Genomic DNA, 23,136 nt, shown 5'->3' on the forward strand with positions numbered 1-23,136 from the left:
GTACTTGCTTACAAATGACATAGAGAATCTGGAGATTCCTTGCCTTCCTCACATAAGCCCGCCATCGGTCCCTATCCTGTGCAAGATTAATTCAGTTCCTACCATCATATCTCATCTCCCTCAAATACATTTTAATATTACCTTTCCATCTACGTCTCGGTCTCCGCAAGGTCTTTTTCCCTGCCCAACTAACACTATATGCATTTCTGGATTCGCCCATACGTGCTACATGTCCTGCCCAACTCAAACGTCTGGATTTAATGTTCCTAATTATGTCAGGTGAAGAATGCAATGCGTGCAGTTCTGCGTTGTGTAACTTTCTTCATTCTCCTGAAATTTCATTTTGAATCTTATTGGTTCTTGAATAGGGCGGGAATTAGCAGAAGAATGACATCGTGCACTGTTGTGTCATGGCGGTGTGTTCTCCTGTATTGTTTTTAATGTACACAACGTAAAAAAATGTGTTAATGGCTTATGAACGAACCTGTCAACAGACCAGTTATTACTACTGATTGAAGAAATAAACTTTTCATCCTCTTTTTTCTTTGAGCGATATGACAATATTGAAATTTGGCAAAATCTTGCTAGGTAGCACATATAACAACTTTTACAGCCGCCATGATAGCCATCCAACCTTCCAGCAGTTTTGTTCCTATTTCGCTGCAGCGTGACGTCATTGATGTCACCGGTCCGATGAGATTCGGAATACGCTATTGGTCAAAATGAAAGTGGCCGGCGTCTGGGAGACTAAGTTCGAATCGGGTATTTCCTTGAGCGCTCGGGAGAGCCAAGCTTTGTTCAAAATATATTCTTCTAGTAGTTATAATGGAGAACACAACTATTAATCACTAAAATCTTCCGAGAAAATAATTCATATACGAGATTTAAGACAGACAGATCGTTCAGAGTGTTTAAACAGTGAATGTTGTAACACAAACACTATATACTGTAAAACAGGTTCTCAAGTGGAGTATGACCATTGCTCGTTACAAAGCTGTTCTTACTACAGTAGTACTTTTAGCGTAGTGGTAAAGCGTAAGGTAAGTGTTCGTGAGGTTGCAAGTTCAGTTCTTCATGGAGCTATTAAAATTTTTTGTTTGCCTTTCAAATGCATCAGTGAAAATATAACAGAATTTCGTCTTTTTTATCCTTAGAATACTTTTCGCTTTATTATTTTTTTTCGTGTTAATAAACATTTTGACGCTAGATGGAAGTAACACTAAAGACGACAGTTAGGGGTTGTCATATTAAAATGCTGTTTTAACTATTTTACTAATCCCTGCTGCTTTACACTCTCTTGCCTAAGGAACATTCAGTAAATATGTTGATGGTTAAATAATTGGCAAGATGTGCTACAGGCAATATGATTATTATACTAGCCCAAATCCGTGATCATCAGGGCCTAAACGTAGTTCATTGTAAACAGAAGAAAGCCCATAATTCTGATGACAAAATATATCCTGATATCCTGGAATTATAATCACAAATTTTCATCAACTTTGTAATTATATGTAACATGAATTAACATAAGCAAATTTATTTGACTATATTACACTGAAACGGGTGTAAAAATAAAAAAAGGACAAAACAAAAAATTCACTACGAAGATTCGAACGCGAACTGTCTGCTTAAAAGTTAAGTAGCTTAGCCACTTCTCCACGCCAATCATGCTGTGGAGGTATTAAAATGCTGTATTAATTATTTTATTAATCCCTGCTGCTTTACGCTCTCTTGTCTAAGGAACATTCAGTAAATATGTTGGCGGTTAAATTATTGGCAATAATTAATTTGAAAGTTGTGCTATAGGTAATATGATTATTATACTAACCTAAACCCGTGATCATCAGGGCCTTAACGTAGTAATTGTAAACAAGAAGAAAAACCATAATTCTGATGACAAAATATATCCTGATTTCCGGAAATTATAACCACAAATTTTCATACATTTTACAATTATCTGTAAGTAACATGAAGTAACATAAGCAAAATTATTTGACTATATTAATAATATCTATTTATTTATTCTACCGAAGTTAAGGCCATCAGGCCTTCACTTCCACTAAGCCTATTACACTAAAAGGAGTTGTAAAAAAATAAAAGGAAGGACAGAACAAGAAATTCTCTACGGAGATTCGAAGCATGCTGTGGATGTAGCCCAAATCAGCGTCTTGTATTACGGAGTTAACTAAAACGGCGCACGGAGGTTTACGGTAGTGAACCGCGCGCTCACCCGAAGGGACTTAGAAAATTTTAACTGCTCAAGAGACCGGCCAGTTTCATTTTGCCCAAGTGTACATTAACTACGACTCTATTTAAGCAGACGATAGTTACCACACATCCAACGTTTGGAGACATGGTTACTTGCTTTTCAATCGGCTTCAAATATGGCGGCCCCTTGGCCAGTATCATATGAGCCGTTCAGACCAAAAGTGGTGTAAGTCAAAATTGAGTAATGAGGTTTAAAATAAAAATTCTGTAAAATATATCACAAAGTAGTAATTAATATGGCCTTCCTGCTATCCACTAACTACTAATAGTTTAAATAAATTGAATATTAATTGCTATTTTGCGCTGTATTTTACAGAATGTTTACTTTAACCCTCATTACCCATTTTTTACTTACACCACTTTTGCTCTGAACGGCTCATATGTTGCTTATATATTGTTTTCTAATGTCAGGCGTTTGACAATAAAGTCATTTCACCTCTTGCACTCCAAATGAATGAGGTCAAATGAATGTAGCTTATATAGATCGTGACCTTGAGAGATTCGCGTTTCTATTAGAAATGACTATTTCTTTATTCAAATTAAGCCTATGAATCAATATATCAATCAGTCCACCTGTCTACGTCTATTTATTATATTTTAGCTGTTTTAAATCGTTACTAAAATAAAACAAAAGCGCTGCGAGTTAGAAAATTTCAACGAAAAAACGTATTCTGTCCACGCTTGGTGCTCTTGTACATGATGCCTAAAACAATTTACAAGCGACTTGAGTCAGACACCCTGTATAACCCATCCGATATACGACGTAATGAAATTAGTGTCAAAAGCGAAAAATAGCAGAGGCGCAACAGTACTGTTTTGCTTGTAATGGAGATGAGTAAAATTAAATTTGTATATTTTTAAATAAATTACTTATATTTTCATTTTATGTTCCGCATTTTACTTATGAAGGTATACCTGATATTTTATCCAAATTTTTCTCATCCATAAAACACGGTTCGTATATGCATAGAGTAGTCACTCTTATGATATATCTTGTAAGTAACTCCTGTAATCATAATTACCATAAAAAAAACTAAAATTTAATGACGTAATTTAATGAAGCATGGTATAGATGATCTCACAAGGGAAAAGAAAGGGTCGAAGTTTACGGCGACTGTCCCAAAACAAATAATTGGGTGAGTAACAGGAAAAATCTGTCGTGTTCCGAGTGGCCAAATGCACTTAAAAATCCTGCAATATACTACATAAGCAGTTCGTTCTGTTCGTGGGAAGAGTAAGCAAACAACGCTTTGCCGCCAGCCTGGCTGCAAAGACATTGAAACCCTTGGTCATGTACTAGGGTTTTGCCCAAAGGGAGAACTACTTCGTAACACCCGTCACCACCGTGTGCGTTCATCTATTTCAACAGCCTTACGGAAAACTAAATGGAAGGTGTACGAAGAAGGTCATTGCGTTTCTGCCGATGGCAGCCACCGATGAGCTGATATTGTAGCGATCGGCAGGAAGAGAGAATGAGGCCTTATTCTGAATCCCATCGTGAGAATGAAGCAGCACATACAACAGGCAACACAAATGAGCGACGAAATGGAGGCAATTTCAGTGAGAGTCATAATATACCTATACATGCATGGGCGGTAAAGAGTCTTCTTTTCGGAGCTCGGGGAAGTTGTTTTAAATAGCCTATATTAAAAATATTTGAAATCTCTAGGTATACTGCAGCATGATATAGAAAGTATTCTTAACGAATCTATACTTACACTAAATATTCATTTGTATTGTACATATTAATGTAATTGTATCAACATTTCATAGCAATTTTTATAGTTAGTAATACTAGTTTCCAAATTAGTACAGTTTCCATGTTAGTTAAATTAAATTCTTGTAGTCTATGCTTGTAATCTGGATCTGAATGGTCACCTGGCCTATCAGGCAGAGATCTCCCTTCTTTGTGAGAAATTATTATATTAAAAACTTTTTGATTAAATTCAAATAGTCCACACCTGTGGAGTAACGGTCAGCTCGTCTGGCCGCGAAACCAGGTGGCCCGGGTTCGAATCCCTGTTGGGGCAAGTTACCTGGTTGAGGTTTTCCTTCAACCCAATACGAGCAAATGCTGGGTAAGTTTCGGTGCTGGACCCCGGACTCATTTCACCGGCATTATCACCTTCATATCATTCAGACGCTAAATAACCTGAGATGTTGATACAGCGTCGTAAAATAGCCCAATAAAATAAAATTCAAATAAGTTTAAGGGAGACATCAGAATATCGTAGGCCTACTGCATTTCTAGTGTATAACTTTATATTCTAAACGGAAAAGCAGAGTACAAATTTAATTGTTCTAGCCTTTATTTCACTTTATAAAAAAAACATGACAGAATAATATCAAAACTTAACGTCCAATTTTCTATAAAGTTTTAGTTACCAATATTTTCTTTTCAATGATATTATTGCTTCACGAGAACTACAACAAACTCAGTGCAACGCAGAAAAAAAAAGTAGCACGTGAAAAATTGTTTCCATTTGACACTATCGATTCACATTTATGAAGCATAAATTTTGACCTGTTGACTGGGAAAATTGAGACATAAATAATGTGTGTATGCGAGAGATTTTGAACTGTACTCACCAGAACATTACAGCACGCAACGGGACTATAAAAAACGAATATAAAATTATATTCGCTTTTCATCACACATTTATTACAGTAACTGATGAGTTTCATATTTGGTTAAAGTTGCATTAAATTCTGGCAAAGCATGCAATTGCAAAATTCGCTGCTTTAACATTGCGTGGAAGTCACTTCTGTGTGAACAAATCCAGTTTGTGTCTTTATTAAAGTCACGTCTTGTGTGTTTATTTAGGCGGGATGCTGTCATTGTGCCGACAATACATCAATGGAATTAGAGCAGTGGCTTATGCAATTTCAAGTTAAAATAAAGTTGTTAATATAAACATGTTATATTAATACACGGTGTCTCATTTACCCAAAATAACTTTGTACGCAAGCACCAAATGAAAAATTGTTTCATACAAAAGGTGTACAACTGAAAGAGGGAAGTAATACTGATGGGGTGGCAATCTTGTAGCGTTATTTGTTAATGAGATACGAGTATTAACATTGTTTCTTTAAATGACACTATATATTTACTACTCAATATTTCAAAAATGTATCACAGTGAGCCATTCTGATAAACAGAACGTTAATAAACGGAACGTTATTTGATGTCAACAGAATATTGCACAAACATTTTTGAACTGGTCCATTCTCGCACAATTATGTATTTTGCACATAAGTAACATAAAATATATGAAATATATTGCGGTCAATAACCAGATGGCGCATACTTGCAATCAACTTCTACCAATGTTTCCGAAAGCTGACACACTGAGAAAAACATGCAAAAGAAAGTAAATATCAGTACCTTAAAAACAATAATTATACGTTGCATACTTCCACTCGGTAATGAGTTTTGGATTAATATTTTGGGGAAATTGCACAAATAGTAACAGTATATTCCTACTACAAAAAAGAGCAATTAAAATAATAGTAGGTACCAAATGTAGAGAATTGTGTAGGACTATTTTTAAAAAACTACAAATTATGCCCAGTATATTTTTTCATTAATAATCTTCCTCGTATGTAATCGTGAAAACTTTGTAACTTATGCAAAGTTCATAGCATAAATACGCGTCAAAAATGACTTTCATACTCCATCTGGAAGTTTATCATGCTATCAAAAAGGAGTGCGTTATATGGCAGTGAAAGTTTCTAATATCCTCCCTATCGATATAAAAACTGAAACTCAAAACATAAGATTATTTAGAGACAAATTAAAGAAGTATCTAATTTCTCACGCCTTCTATTCTGTAGGTGAATTTATGACATTCTACAACGTTTCGTGAAATTGATACTGAAACTTTGTGTTGTACTAGTAGACTACATTTCAAACCTCTTCTGTATATATTTCAACTAGACTGTGACTATAAAGTAAGGGTGCTATTCATAGACATTTCGCTAGCCCGCGCTACGAGCGTGCTAAACTAGCCCCGGCTATCGACTGATTACTTGTACGTGATTCATATAATATCATATCGTACACTGGTTTATGAATACGAAAAACGTTAGTTCGCTGATCATCCACCGGAAGCCCGCGCTAAGACTTTATAGTAGTACTAAGTTTTTTATTTGTTCCATATTCTAGCTGTGAATCAATGTATGAATAGCATGGAATGTTAATAAATACAATACAACAAAATTATTGAAAATTTGTTTATGAGAATTCCACATGCTAGAGAATTCCAGACAAAGCACTACTATACAAGTTAGAAATATAAGGAAAGATGAACGAGGAATATTTCCTGAATTTATGTATCAACTGGGATTTTAGTATTTTTAGGTTCCAATAAGTACTAATTCTTACATCCCACTTACCGAAACATAGGAAAGTTGTAATTGTGGCTCCCGTTATGCACTTCGATGCTGCAATGATTGATCTAGGCACTGCAGGACAGAAGAAATCAGAATTAATTACGTTTCCTTACATTACTAAAAGAGAAATAGATGTTTTAGACAAGTTATGAAATACATACACCGTGTCCAGAAAATATACAGGGTTGAAGGAAATCTATTACATTAATTCACAGGGATAATAGATCGTCAATGAGAATGATATTTGTCAAATAAGTTTTTGATACGTCCTAAAGTTCTGAGAATACGAAATGTAACATGTCGCAACGCTCCTTGAGTCATTGTTCCGTAGTGGATGAATAAAACTCCAGTCATCCACTTCGCAAGACTTGCGAGAGGAGAATGTAAACAAAAACGTCGCATCAGATACGTTTCGATCAAATTACTGTACCTTCGTAACAATTAACTTATTACTTAACATTATTGTAAACTTCTTTTTCTAAAATAATTAATTTCTAATTTCTTCAAGTAGTAGTAGTAGGTTATTTTACGACGCTTTATCAACATCTTGGGTTATTTAGCTTCTGAATGTGATGAAGGTGATAATGCCGGTGAAATGAGTCCGGGATCCAGCACGAATGTTATCCAGCATTTACTCGTATTGGGTTGAGGGAAAACCCCAGAAAAAAACTCAACCAAGTAACTTGCCCTTACCGGGAATCGAACCCGGGCCACCTGGTCTCGCGGCCAGACGTGCTAGCCGTTACTCCACGGTGTGGACTTTAATTTCTTCAAAGATAATATCTTAAATGGAGATTGAGTTACAGAATATGTATTCGTAATAATGTTATTTTTAGTTTACATCAAATGTAAAGAAATCTTTAACGGAAATAGTTTTGTTTTATAAGAATGTACATTCTTTACTGTTTTGTAATTACTAAAAGCAAAGAAATCAGCAGATCTTGTGAATGTGAAATACGTTTCATGACTTTAAATTTAAAGTTGAAGTAGTTATAGCGTAATAAAAAATGTTAAAACCATACAATTTGCATAATTAATTCAATTCAATACTTTATGTCTCCATCTACAGTAATTTGATCGAAACTTATCTAATGAGATATTTTTGTTTACATTTTCCTCTCGTAAATCTTACGGAGGGGATAATTATTGGAGTTATACTCACCCCCACTGCAGAACAATGCCTCGAGGAGCGTTGGAGTTTTGCAACACGTTACATTTCGTATTCTCAGAACTATTGGACGTACCAAAAAACTTATTTGACAAAACTTGTTCGCATTGACTTCTTCTATTACCTCTGTGAATAATGTAATAGGTTTCCTTCTACCCTGTATACCGGCGTTGAACTTTGACAGTGGTATTTGGACCTATGAACGCTATGGACACTAATAAAACGAACAGTGATACTTCGCAAGAGCATAAATATATAAAGGATGTCTCGCTGACTCTGCGCTTGACACTGAACAACCTGCATGAATTACCTGAACGGAGTGGGGGAACAACAACAGAAAAGACATAACATAAAATATCTTCTCGGAGGCGTGAGATGTGTTAGAGGAAGAACGATAGGGAAGCACTGATCTTACATTTTGTAACACATCGATATGTAAAATCATTGTTAATGTAACGATGCTATCTTTGTATACCTTTTATTATTATTAAGTAATTGTTTATTGTAGAACCACTGTTAATGTAAGGATGCTATTAATGATTATGTTATTAAAACATTGTCAGAATTTATAAAACAGTTATATTACCGGTTGTTCTGTATGGCTGTGAAACTTGGACTCTCACTTTGAGAGAGGAACAGAGATTGAGGGTTTTTGAGAATAAGGTTCTTAGGAAAATATTTGGGGCTAAGAGGGATGAAGTTACAGGAGAATGGAGAAAGTTACACAATGCAGAGCTGCACGCATTGCATCCTTCACCTGACATAATTAGGAACATTAAATCCAGACGTTTGAGATGGGCAGGGCATGTAGCATGTATTGGCGAATCCAAAAATGCATATAGAGTGTTAGTTGGGAGGCCAGAGGGGAAAAGACCTTTGGAGAGACCGAGACGTAGATGGGAGGATAATATTAAAATGGATTTGAGGGAGGTGGGATATGATGGTAGCGACTGGATTGATCTTGTTCAGGATAGGGACCAATGGCGGGCTTATGTGAGGGCGGCAATGAACCTCCGGGTTCCTTAAAAGCCAGTAAGTGAGTAAGTAAGTAAGTAAGTAAGTAAATAAGTAAGTAATTAAACAATTCTATTCCTCTTTTAATGGCTACACACTGTACCTGAGTAATGGAAAAACAATTTCTATCACTATTCATTGACATTCTGTGAGAAGGGTGACAATTCTGATGCTACATGTGATTGTAATTAGTAAGTGATAATCATGATTACCTTTAAGAAGATCATATTAAATAATCCCTAGCTATTAAAGAAAGAGTTTAGTAATGAATGTTAAATTCATTGCAATGTGATCTCTGTAGAACTCACGAGTACTTACAAAGAGAGGACACCCTCTGTATATCACCAAATGAAATGAGATTGTGTGAGATGAAAGTACAAGACGTACTGTTTAAAGTCACATCTGGTATGGGTGGCCAATGACCCCTCGTTTGGAAATATTGGTTATTGTTTGTGACATACTTCCGTTAGGTGCGTAATAGGGAAACATTAGGCTGTGTAACAGTGTAGCTCATTTGGTTGGATGCTGTGTTGTTATGCAGGCAACATGAGTTCGAATCCTAATGCCTTCTAATTTTTTTAGAGCTTGATATTATCATTACTATTATCATTATCATTATTATCATTATTATTATTATTATTATTATTATTATTATTATTATTATTATTATTATATTTTCACTCATGTTGCAATATTTCTGTTTTTGTTTGTATATGATAAATTACCTCCTACTAAGCGCATTGGTCTCTATGCACATACAAATATTAAATTGCAAAAGTGCAAATAATAATAATAATAATAATAATAATAATAATAATAATAATAATAATAATATCAAGCTTCAAAAAATGAGGAGGCATTAGGATTCGAACTCAGGTTGCCTTGATGACAACTCAGCATCCAACCATGTGAGCTGCGCCGTTACACAGTCTAATGCTTTCCTATTAGGCAAATAACGGAAACATGTCACAAACAATAGCCAATATTTCCAAAACGAGGGGTCATTGGCCACCCATACCAGGTATGACTTTAAACAGTAGGCCTACGTCTTGTACTTTCATCTCACATAATCTTATTTAATGCGGTGATATACAGAGCGTGTCCTCTCCTTCTTAGTGACATTCTTGTTTTTGTGAGGTTTAGGTATTTATGTAGATTTGATCTTATATCTAATTCTAAACAGATCTTAACGTGTGAATTCAGCTCCATAATCCTGAATCTGAAATATTTATGTGCGTTAAAGTTTACTTTGTTAATTGGTTATTTTGTGACTCTTTATCATCTGCTATAGTTATCTAGCTTCTGAGTGGGAAGAAGGTGATAATGCCAGCGAAATGGGTCCAGAGTCGAAAGTCATCCAAAATTTTGCTTCAAAAGCGGATAATTAAAATTTGGTGAATTGATTATATAACAAATTTGATTTATTCCTATTTTAATGTTTTCCAAATTGAACAAATATATAAATGTACATTATTAAAGTATTATAAAAAAAAATCGTCCGAAATATAAAGACGAACAACATGCTTATCGTACCAGAAGAAATTTTACATGTCCTTCAGCTCAACCTAAATGTTACACAACCACTGGAATAAATCGGAGCTAGAGTTACGAGCCAAGGTTATACAACTATTTTTTGATGATAAATCGTGACCTAGGTTATTTTGATTTTAATACATTTAAGAAAAAATGAAGCAAATTATTTAATATCCATGTCCCCATTTCCTTTCTTTTTCAATTTAAATATATTAATTCATTCCAGCTTATATTCTGTTCTTGACTTGGTTATCTACTTTTATCTTCGTAATACGCCTTGTTTTGTAATAGTTGTACTGTTTTTTTTTTCGTTTTATTGAATCTTTGTTATGTTCTTTAGTACAAAATAGTTATTTATAGGAACCGCCCACGAACACGACCCTGATCAAACGGGTTTGGACTACGTCAATAATATGTATTTAATTTCTATTTTATGTAACAATAAAAACTAAATACTAAATTTACTCTTAATGCGTTGAGAGAAAAACCATAGAAAAACCCCAACCACGTAACATGTCTCAACCAGAATTTGAACCCGGAATCACTCGTTTTATCACAGTCAGACATACTAACAGTTACTCTACAAGTGGACCTGATACTACCCTGATAATAGGGGAGTGGATCGCACGTAAAGATGAAAATTTGTATTGTATTTTCATGTGGCGGAGAAAATGAATTAGAAATTTTTCTAGCAGCCCTTCTACTCAGGATCAGAAAACTCAGAATATTTGACTATAGTTTCTTTTCATGGAAATTATAATATTTCCTTATTTACTTAGAAAAAACTATCACATCAATTGGTCTTACGTTACGAAACTAACATCCAAACACTAGTAGGCCTACAGTAAACAATCTGTTATTGTACCTGTGCATACAGATCCGGAAGAACTACGCAATAGCAACCATTCCTCGCTGATACTAAATATTTATATGATTTCCATTCTTACTAGCTATACATAATATTATATACCTGACATATTAATCGCTATATAAGGAACAGACTCACTATAGGCCTAATGAAATTATAAGTAGGCCTATATGGTATTACAATCTGAAAGTTAGAATTTATAGAACAGTTATATTACCGGTTGTTCTGCATGGTTGTGAAACTTGGACTTTCACTGTGAGAGGAGAACAGAGGTTAAGGTTGTTTGAGAATAAGGTGCTTAGAAAAATATTTGGGGCTAAAAGGCATGACGTTACATGAGAATGGACAAAGTTACACAACCCAGAACTTCACGCGTTGTATTCTTCACCTAACATAAAATTAAGAACATGAAATACAGATGTTTCAGATGGGCAGAGCATATAGTACATATGGGTGAATACATATGCATATAGAGTGTTAGTTGGGAGACCTTAGAGAAAAAGACGTTTGGGGAGACCGAGACGTGGATAAGAGGATAATATTAAAGTGGATTTGAGGGGTGTGGAATATAATGGTAGGGACTGGTTTAATCTTGCTCAGGATAGGGACCTATGGCTGGCATATGTGAGGGCGGCAATGAACCTCCGGGTTCTCTGAAAGCCATTTGTAAGTGAGTATGATATTACAATGGATGTGCCAACATACACGTCACCAAACATAAGCACATAATAGAAGAATTTTATACCCATTTTTGTTCCGATAAGTTTTGTTAATTTAACAATATTTTCTTTAAGTCCATCATAAACTTATCTTATATAATAATGTGATATTTTTATTTCATTCTAGTCCTTTCAGATGTTTCATATCTGAAAGGACTGTATACGCTGCAAAACCTTCATTTTAGACTAATTTAATTTAATATGTTACCATTTTTAAATATGTACATTCATTAACGTTTTATCTCACATTTTATATTTTATATTTTAATACAATATGGTTAATGTAACCCATTGCACATCAGTATAACAGTTCAATAGAGGTAACAGTGATCTGAAGATGGTTTATAAAACCGAAAACGTTCATCAAGTAGAATGAAATAAAAATTTCACATTATTATATAAGATAAGTTTATGGCGGACTTAAAGAAAATATTGTTAAATAAACATAATAGAAGGTTTAGGATAGAGCACTATGCCTATATCAATACAACGTAAATAAGACTTAGGAAAACTATGGTCAATTGTTACTAAAGTATTCTTAATTACACCTTCATATTATTATCTAAATTCTTTCCATATTCACAGGCTAATTCTTACAACTCTAACTTCCGTAGGTGCTTAGGACTACATATCACAGTTTGTAGGCCATGGAATTAAAATTATCTCCTGCTCTCTTGTAAAGAATCAAAAACAATTTATTATCGACGAGGGACGAGTGTTGCTGCAGGCCGCATTTTTTAAGTTCCCCTCCTCATCCAATATGTATTTGTTACAACTGAATTCAATCTAGTGTTTATTGATCAATGCTTTGTTCACAATATTTTCCAAGAATTCTGTGAGAATTGTTTTTGTGTGAACGATGTGCATTAATTTTCATGTGTTTTTCTCCGAAATTAATTTAATTATACCTTCAGTTCTCTCAAGGCTGGTTACTTTAGGGAGGAATCGAGCGTGGCATAAGTGTAGTATGTACCGGTAGCATTGTGATTTAAAACAACCTAACTTAAAAAGTAGATTTCAATAACGGTGAGATTTCTTTAATTGATCTGAAGGATGTGCTTCTTATTCAACTGGCGCAGTTTAGTTTGAAATCTGTGTTGGTAGAAGAACAGTGTGTATAATTATGTGCAGCAATTTAATGTAATGTAATAACTCATATGATTTTTCTGTGCTTGACAGCATAGTTTTTAACAATTACACTGTGTGTAAATGACACAACATAATGGAAAACTTTAGGCCTACATTATATCATTACTTACTTTTTAAATATATGAATCAGTTCAGTCACTTAAATTTATGCTTCTGATAGTGTAAATTTCAAATTATTTCTTAAGTTAATATAATTTTTTAACTGATTAATATAAGTGTTAATAGTGTATACATAAAAATGAAGAATTTTTTAAAGCCCATCATCATTATTATTAGTACCGTATAGCAATATAGTCCATGATAATTTGATAAACCTAATTGTGACTTCAGGTACAGACCTACTGATTTTTAAAATGTCGATGTTTTTCTAATAAATTAGTTCGTATTTTAATGCAAACGAAAGAAAGGAAGATGAACTATTATTTTTGTTTATTTTTTCATTTTATCGTGTAGTGTGTTGTGGAAATAGCTATACTTATCAAATTATGTCTGCAGCTCGATTACTAATAGCCTACACCACAACTGAACATAACAAAAATTATAAGTTTTATGTTCATATTTCCTAATTGTGGAATAAAATGTATATGGATATTTAATCAACACTTTTTAATGTTGAAATCGTTTGTAAGTTTTTTCAGTTACTACAAAGTCATTAAAAAAGTTCACTGCATCTCGAACTCAGATCCACTGGATACGTCTTCATTAACTAGCTCTCTTTCTCTCGCAGCTGACTGACTGAACTAAACTAAACTCACTCGAATGCTGATCGCGCTTTTATTAATTTAATTACACGTTCTCGAATGTACTGTGTCGTGAAGCCTCTGCAACCTGCAACAATCAGTCTCCAGACGTTTCCTTACTTCCTTCGCCAACTCCGCGCCGGGACCGCAGTCTTCTTTCCCCTCGCCGCGACGCACCGAAGCGTCCAACGAAGCTCGAGCCCCGCGTCACACTCCTCCCTCTCCTCCGGACGCACGCGTAGACTCCCGCGGCAACGAGAAGCTTCCAGCACGGTTACCACAATATGAAATGTACTTCAGGCTTTTCTAGTTCTGATATGTTGCAATATTTTGCTTAAAATCATATTTATTTACCTAAAATATGTGTGAAATAGATTTTAGACTATACATATCTTTTTAGACTATACATATCTTTTTAGACTATACATATCTTTTAAGTGTCCAGCCGTAGTCTGGATACCGTTTTTCCTGATAGCGCCTTTCCATTCCAGAAAAATCCTGGTGAAAACGCTCCCCATGTTCGTCGCTCACTACCGAAAGATTTTGAGAAAAGAAAAAAAAAATAGAGGAGAATCCAAGAAGTTATTTTGAAAGATATAACACTCCATCACGTTATAGTTCTGAATCATCTCGCTGACAAGTTGTCTGTAATCTTCTGGTCTGTGGTTCTTAGAAAGTAGCATTCTGTTTAATGGTCCTTAGGTTCCCGGCATATCATGGAACTGGAGAAGGCATATGACGGGATCCTTATAGCCAACCAGTTAATAGAATCACATGGAGCACAACAGATTTCATGGGCCCAGTTCCTGTCCTCATCTATTTTGCAATCAAAGAACACTCATAAGCTCTTTTAACTAGTGTAGTAAAATTCAAAGTTAACTAATCACAAACGCAACAAAATTGTTTTATGTGATTTATACAGTATTTCGAGGTGTGTTTCGCTTTATAAGATACTTTTACCACACTTAAAATTACGACAAAGAAAGCACAGGTTATGCAACTTGTTTTATGAATGTAAGTTCCAACTCAACTGCGAATTAATACTAATTCTCACAGTCTAATGAGGAATAAAATTAATTTTTATGAATTCTGACTTCACAGGCAACAATGATCTAAAGTTAAAGTTCAATTTTTAAAGCAATAAAATGAAATATTTCAAATATTTTCATTTCATTAGTATGTTAAGGACTGTTTATATCAATAAAAATAAATTAATTTTTCTAAAATTACAAAAAGTGGTAGGTGATAGAAAAATTCTGACTTCATTTTTTTAAAATCAGCAGAAGAAATTACATAAGAAATAGTAGAAATTTTACATTTAACAAAATCGTTGACGACCAGTGTTATAGACAAATGTTTCTGTTTATTGTGTTTAAACTTAGTATTGCACTGTTCAGTAACATTAATAACATACGAAGGTCATTAACAATAATTGAACAATAAATTTATAAGTTACATCAACAACGGCCAGTACACTTGGGACATTATTGCCACAAAAAAAAAAACCTTGCTACGTTGCACTGTTTAATAACACAAGAAGGCTGCCGACAAAAGTTTAACGAATTTATAAGTTGTACCACTTTCAATGAGCTTGTAACATTAATGCCACAGAAAGAATAAATATGTAAAAATCCTTGTGAAGGAAGAAAAATGTCCCTATTCAGAATATTCGCAGAACGAGATTCGGGAACCCTCATGGGTCCGCTACCCCACAGAGAGCCACTGCAGCAAATGATTCACAAACAAAACAACAACCATAACAATGGAAATACTCTAATACTCCCCGTCCTAAAAATATGGAGTTCGAAACTCCGCATGAAAGTTTCGCATCAGGATTTTGGTAGAAAGACTGAATTATTATGAGAAGTCTACTTATACTGTAACACGGTAAAACTGCGACAGGAGGGAGGATATTATTCTTCATTTTAACTAAACTTCGGCAAGAAAATGTGGAGAAACTTTGTGGCAAAATTGAAGTTGTGTTCTTCTTCCAAAACAATTCACACGCCACAAGTCTCTCACTGTGTTGCAGAAAATAATGAAGTTATCTTTGAATTGAACGATCATCACAAGGATTACTATGATCTATTTCTGAAACTAAAATAAACATTGAAATGAAAGAAGTTTTAAGTGAATGAAGCTGTAATGAGAACTGTGGAAAAGTGTTGTGAAAGCCAAGATAAACAGTTTTCTTAATGTTTGAATTGCTATATGATCGTTCTGCCAAGTGGATGGAATTGAATGGTGGTTATGCTGAATAAACATGTTTTTGAGATACAGTTACGTTTCCATGTTAAGCCAATAACTTATGAATACTGTCGTCTATAATGAATACAAAGACCCAAAGGAAAACGGAAGTGTACATGAAGAAAGAGAAGACGAGTCGTTTATTGTAAGAGGAGGAAGCTAAATTCCTCTTACGCAATTATTAATTTTTGTTTTAAAAAATTTGAGGCATTGCAATCCAGATTGTTCTTTTTTTTTCCTTTAGGAAAAATGTCCATTTTCTAAAATCCTCTTGAGCTTGAAATTCGCGGCAAATGGACTCAAGTTTGCCAAATTATAACATTGGGAGTTGGTAACATTGGTCACTCAGCTTATTCTTGAAGGGATTCAGCTGTGGAGTTTGCTACAAGTCTGAAGAGATTAGATTTCTTCCTTGAAAATAATGAAAGCAGACCAAAATTCAGTGAGTGTGGACGTAAGTCGCAGAATATTGGAATGTGGAAGTCTTCCACTGGAAGATTGGCTGGAGATAATATCCAACTCCATTTCAAAATCCAATTCAATTTGGAGAAGTTAATTTTTTTTCCTACAGAATATGCAATTTTTCAATAAGTTTCATAACAGAAACTTATATAATTCACAGTTTGGAAGATAGATTGGATTTGCAGTAAAAACTTCAATTTTCACAGATATTTGGTCCCTGTATAAACATTAAGGTGTTTCACATAGGTATAACGATAAGAGTGAAAGATCACTTATGGAGGGATGTCCTTAAACTTTTGGTAGGAGCTGCAATGTGTTAAAACTGTTTTATAGACATTTTTACTGCCAACTATGTCTATATTGAGCACAATGCTGTGGGCGAAATGACCTGAACAATATCCCACTGGTCGTTTCTGGATATTGACTGTTTTGACTTGAGGAATTTTTTAATGGACTGCATATTTGTGGATATTTTTATTGGGAACTTTCTGTATTTTGGACGTTGTTTTGCCGACGAATTGACCTGAAAGCGTCCAGTAACCTTTTCATATAAACAATAATGAGAGCACTGTTGTGTAAGGCAATACAACACTAATGGAATTTCCAATGACTTTGTAGACGAAATAATTATTTCATTATTTCAGAAACGATTTTGTTTATTACTAGTTTCTTTTGTGATCTTCACCACGAAGTGCTTAGTGAAGCAGTGGTAATATCTTATGTTTACTGCAGTATGTCTCTTTTAGTATAAAATGTGGCAAGATTTCTCCATTGTTATTTGTAATGATCATTAACACCTAAAAAAAATTGTTTTCTTATAAGTAGACAATGGATGCGGGATGACATCGTTGAATGTAAGTTCACATTTACTATATATTACATTTTTTTATTCAGATCATTGGCAGAACAGGTTTTAAACGTAAACAGACGACGTCAACATGCTAGTGTATCTCCGTACAGTCAGAAGGAAAAGAAAAATGAAGTACTGTAGCACATACCTGTCATCATTGATGCAATTACCAGCATTACAGTAAACGACGATATATTCTCGTAAGTTGTCGAAGCTGAATCATCTTCGCCTATCGCTTAAACAGTTTTTGTATCGAGAGAATTTCTGAAGAAAACCTCTAAAATGGGGATCACTCAATTTCTTTAGAGGAATATTTGCACTGAGCATCATGTTGCACATGTCTTTGCAAAACGTTTCGTTTAGACGCGCACAAATAAATGATGATGATGATGATGATGATGATGATGATAATGTTGGTGATGTAGATGGTTCCTCAGATTTCATTTCAACGCATTTCCTGTGCGATGTACTGTTGCAATGTTTCTCTATAGCCTGAGTTCTTCTGGATTTTATTTCAGTTTTACATACATTACAGACGATATTGTCTTCGTAAATACATAAAATGTCACTCCCATACTTCATAATTACACTTCGTATCTCTGAGCGAATTGAACGTTTTGCCGTCGACATTATGAATGGATCAGCACAACACTATTCAACGCGTATTAAATATTTGAGCAGGATAACACAACTGGATACTTTGCTTTGAATGTTACTATGAACGGACCGGGCTTCCTTCGTTCTGTACGCTCCTGTACTCGCCAGGTACACAAAAATAGGACGACGCATCATGTGCCATATACTCTGATACGAAACAACTTCACTTTTCCTTAAGTCATCCCACATACACTGTCTGCTTATAAGTGTTTTGGAGTGGAGATAACATTTAGTTTTGCCTCATATTTTACATAGAATCCAGAGAGTTCAGATATCCAATATTTGACATACGCTATGGAAGATGACAAATTGACTTCGGAGATCAATTATTTCCAGTCCTACTGATTAGTGAACTAAAATCTTCATAATGGCTTCCACATGTTTTTCATCTGAACAAGTAACGCGATTGCTAACACCTTGCTCAAAATCTATGTTGTGCATTTCGCGTAGAAAGATGTCTACCAACTGAAGACAATGAGATACGACAAAGAAGACTTCCTACGCTCTTTTTGGCACTGAATAGCGTTACATCTCCATGTTACCTGAATTTTTTATGACGCTCCATTTTATTTGCCGATTGAACATTTATTTATGCATTTATTATTATTATTATTATTATTATTATTATTATTATTATTATCATCATCATTATTATCATCAATGAAACTCCTATTTACTATTATTTTACTTGTAAGTATCAAAGTCTAGTGTTCGTATAATAACTATAAAGTTAGACCCACACATTTTTTATAGGGATTTAAAGATGACAGTTAAAAAATCGATCAAATAATTTAATACAGCTCTAAATCTTTAGTGTGAAAACTAGACATAGCATCTTGGGGACTGATGAGTTAAGTTCACTGCAACACGGAGTATACATTGAGGCTTCGTTGCTAGTGGCAGAAGATGGAGGTATACAGAAACATCAAAACTCCAGAAGCTTTGTTTACTGCTGAATGTGTGTTGACCTTGTAGTTTAGAATTAGGCACGGATCTTTGAGTTTTAATATTATGCAACTATGCTGGTCGTCTAATGAACATAAACATTGCTTGCAAGGAACAATGAGTTACATAATAATACGTATACGTACTGGCTTTTAAGGAACCCGGAGGTTCATTGCCGCCCTCACATAAGCCCGCCATTGGTCCCTATCCTGAGCAAGATTAATCCAGTCTCTACCATCATATCCTATCTCCCTATAGGCCCTAATCCATTTTAATATTATCTTCCCATCTACGTCTCGGCCTCCCTAAAGGTCTTTAACCCTCCGGCCTCCCAACTAACACTCTATATGCATTTCTGGATTCGCCCATACGTGCTACATGTCCTGCCCATCTCAAACGTCTGGATTTTATGGTCCTAATTATGTCAGGTGAAGTATACAATGCGTGCAGCTCTGTGTTATGTAACTTTCTCCATTCTCCTGTAACTTCATCCCTCTTAGCCCCAAATATTTTCCTAAGAACCTTATTCTCAAACACCCTTAATCTCTGTTCCTCTCTCAAAGTGAAAGACCAAGTTACACAACCATACAGAACAACCGGTAATATAACTCTTTTATAAATTCTAACTTTCAGATTTTTTGACAGAAGACTAGATGACAAAAGCTTCTCAACTGAATAATAACAGGCATTTCCCATATTTATTCTACGTTTAGTTTCCTCCCGAGTGTCATTATGTTTGTTACTGTTGCTCCAAGGTATTTGAATTTTTTCACCTCTTCCAAAAATGAAAATAACATAGCTACATCTGTCTTATTTAATGCAATATGCTATCGTAACATATTTTAAAATAACTTTGTCTTAATGTTTCATAGAATGGAAACTTTTTGTGTATTTTTCAATAAAGATTTTAAAGTGGAGATTTTGTATTTTAAAGAACGGGATGCCAGCCTTTACCATAATCTCACACAAATCCAGTTAAAATTGTGATTGTTAATTTGAAATGGAATTACCTGTTGGCAGATCTTCATTTTCGTGTAAGTTTTCTATTTTCTGTGTGTTTTCTAGTGTTCCAATGTCTTTGTATATATTGACGATTGTCATCCCGCATGTTTACGCTGCAGAGTTTGCAAGTAATATATATTCCCCATTCACTTCAAAGCACTCACCTCTAAATTATGTCACAAATTAATGCTTCTTAGATCCCTTTTTCTTCGTCATGATGTACTACAGATGCACTATCTATGCATATAAGTAGCATACTGACGGGAAGTTATAAACTATATGTGTGTCGTGGTGAACAAACAGTTGTTTACATGGTCTGTTGTGTGCGTGTGCCGCTCTTGCAGCTATACACAAGCTATGCTCCAGCTTCCACGTAACTTGATTGCACAGTGTTCCCCTCAATCGGTCGCTAAGATGCTATGTCTGGTAATTACTTAAATACCGGAAATTTTCGCTTCTACCACAACTCATCTACTATCGTCAGCATCAAAGAACCAAAATGTTGCAAAGCAAAACAGTGATACCTATTTCACTTCTAGATATCCCCTCTCCATATATAAATGGCCAGCAAAATCATCAATAAGCGAAAATGATCTTCGTATGTAATTCTTCAACATTACTTTTAGGGATACGAATATGATTTCTTTAATTTCTTGTTATGACTTTATAAGACTCGCGATGATAATATAGCAATAAAATTACTATAAAAAATCATAACTACTCCAATGCTCTGTTTCGCCTTCACTCATTGCATCGTCTCCTTTAAAATGGACCGTGTATTTTAGCTATATGTCCGCACTGTAAATCTAATACAGGGACATCATTTTATTTTTACTAACATTTTTAATATCAACCTGGCTATATTTTTGGATTAAAGGTCTAGAACCGGAAACACCGCTTGCTCCCCCTTCCAAGACTGGAGTTCGATGATACTGGCATAAAATACAAATCACTTTACTAGGTATAGCAGGGAAGAAAAGTAGTTCATCCATTTATGTAAACTAGGAAATATCGCAATGTTGAGTTTGATAATTTTCATTAGGGTTTTGTTTAATCAAAACACAGTACTGTATTAACACTTAGTGCACTTACTCGCGAATTGAGCTATCCATTCGGACGTATTAATTATGCAGTGAATATTTTACTGTTAAGCACATTAGCGTACAATATCGAGAATGAAATTAAATTGAAAAATAATCATAATATGGATATTTAAACACATTTTTGAAAATAGTGGCCGTCCATTTCGATACAGGCTTCAGTTCTTTTGTGCATATTATCGCACTATAGACTATTGTACCTAATTCAAATTACCAGTTTCGTCCTTCGTACGAGTAACTCATGTTGAAATAATTCTGTACCTACTCTTTAAAAGAGTACCTTACGTACTGTAAATTTAATCTTCACTTCTGCCCGATCCGAAAAGATAAAATTACTCAGAAACGCTATCTACTGTCCGTCCAAGTGGTTTTGTCGCAGGGTCGTAGAAAGGGGGGGATCACGTGACAGTTAATTACTTAACGAGGCCCTTTTATTTAAGTTATTTTAAACAGTTGTATAATATTACGTAGACCTCCAATTCGTAATAGGATTTAATGGTTGCAGAAAAGAGCTAAGACAGCCCAGCTACTAGACTTTACAGAGGAGCGAACAGAAGCAGGTGGAGGAAACCGGGATGCGACGTAGGCAAACGGACGACAGTACCTGTGCGAAAATATGATTCAATATTGAAAGCTCTTTCGTCACTGGAAAACGCGAACATATTTCTGGAACGTATTATACTCACTAACTCAGTACTGCATTGCGGCCTTGGTTCTGTGTGGAGAACTGTTGGAAGTTTACTAGTAGATGGTGTGGGAGTGAAGTACATTAAAAAACTCAGGTAGAATAAAAATTGAAGTAAAAATAAAATGATGTCCCTATATATATTACCTGTAAGGAACAATAATTTCTCTGTAATTTCTACAATTTAATTTCTCGTAGCTATATTTAACTTTCCCTTGTTTCCTTGTTATGAAACGTATTATTTATAAAGCAGCCCTCGACAGATCTTAAAATTTTGTCTCTAATTACGTAAGCGAAACTTTGTCGTCTTCATTAATTGCCACAGTTTCGCTAACGATATTATTCTGACTTTATAAAAGTTTCTTTCCTAGGCAGCCTTTCATACCATTGTGTCACAAATGTTTACACTTCACTTATTTTTCCTATATTTATGTCATACCGTAACAAGGAGAATAAAAATGGAAAGGTATGTCTATGTTTATTATATGTTATTGTAAGCTAGTTTCCTTAGAATAAGCACAATCGTGTCTTGGGAAAGTTTATAATAAGAAATTTAGAGTTCATGTTCAACATATGAAAGTGTAATAATCTTGCACAGATATTAACAGTTTGATTTCTTGAGATATATATATATATATATATATATATATATATATATATATATATATAAAATTTTCCACATTTTGAACATGTCAATCATTAATATCTGTGCAAAAAATCATTCTTAAAAAAAAACAGCTTACGGTGGTACATTTTGCATCGCTCTGACATTACCACGTAAAAGCCTGATGTAATATGAAAGGAAAGGGCAAGTATGTACTTAACGTAGGTTAAATCTCGCAATCTATACTAAACCATTCTTCTGATAATAACAACAATAGCAATGGTTGTAATCTTACTATCGCATAATTTCTGAATACACGTGCAGTATTACTTACTTTATATTTTTATATTCAGGACGGTTGCTTTAAAAATTAGACTCTTGTTAGAACGCATATTACTTGAATTTTCCAAACCACAAAATATTACTTTCTGAAGTAAAAGGACATAAACAACATTTAGTATAAACTAATTACCATTGTACTGTGGAAAGGCTTTGACTGAAAGGCTTACGTTTTTATCTATATTTAATAATAAATCTGTAACCAAACTTTTTCTGGTAATTTTCACTTTTTTTCGGAAATAATTGGTGTCAACATGTATAATTAACCATCCTAAGACCAAAAATCGCATTTTTTTTTAAATTTCTTTGTATAGACCTATTTGTCTGGATATTTGTTACTTTTTCACTCGATAATAGCTGAACTGATTTATATGAAAATTGGAATATAAATTAA

At 34.4% G+C, this 23,136-nt stretch overlaps 1 protein-coding gene across 1 annotated transcript in view; it reads right to left on the bottom strand.

The window, feature by feature from the left end:
• LOC138704898 (follicle-stimulating hormone receptor-like) overlaps positions 1–23,136 on the bottom strand; it is a 472,716-nt gene that overhangs the window by 365,557 nt on the left and 84,023 nt on the right. Inside the window, exon 2 of the mRNA XM_069833291.1 lies at positions 6,664–6,732. Coding sequence (XP_069689392.1) covers positions 6,664–6,671 — 8 coding nt within the window. The 5' untranslated portion in view covers positions 6,672–6,732. The remainder of the gene's footprint in view (positions 1–6,663; positions 6,733–23,136) is intronic.

This window comes from Periplaneta americana, chromosome 8, assembly GCF_040183065.1.
Source record: "Periplaneta americana isolate PAMFEO1 chromosome 8, P.americana_PAMFEO1_priV1, whole genome shotgun sequence".
Taxonomy (NCBI): Eukaryota; Metazoa; Arthropoda; class Insecta; order Blattodea; family Blattidae; genus Periplaneta; species Periplaneta americana.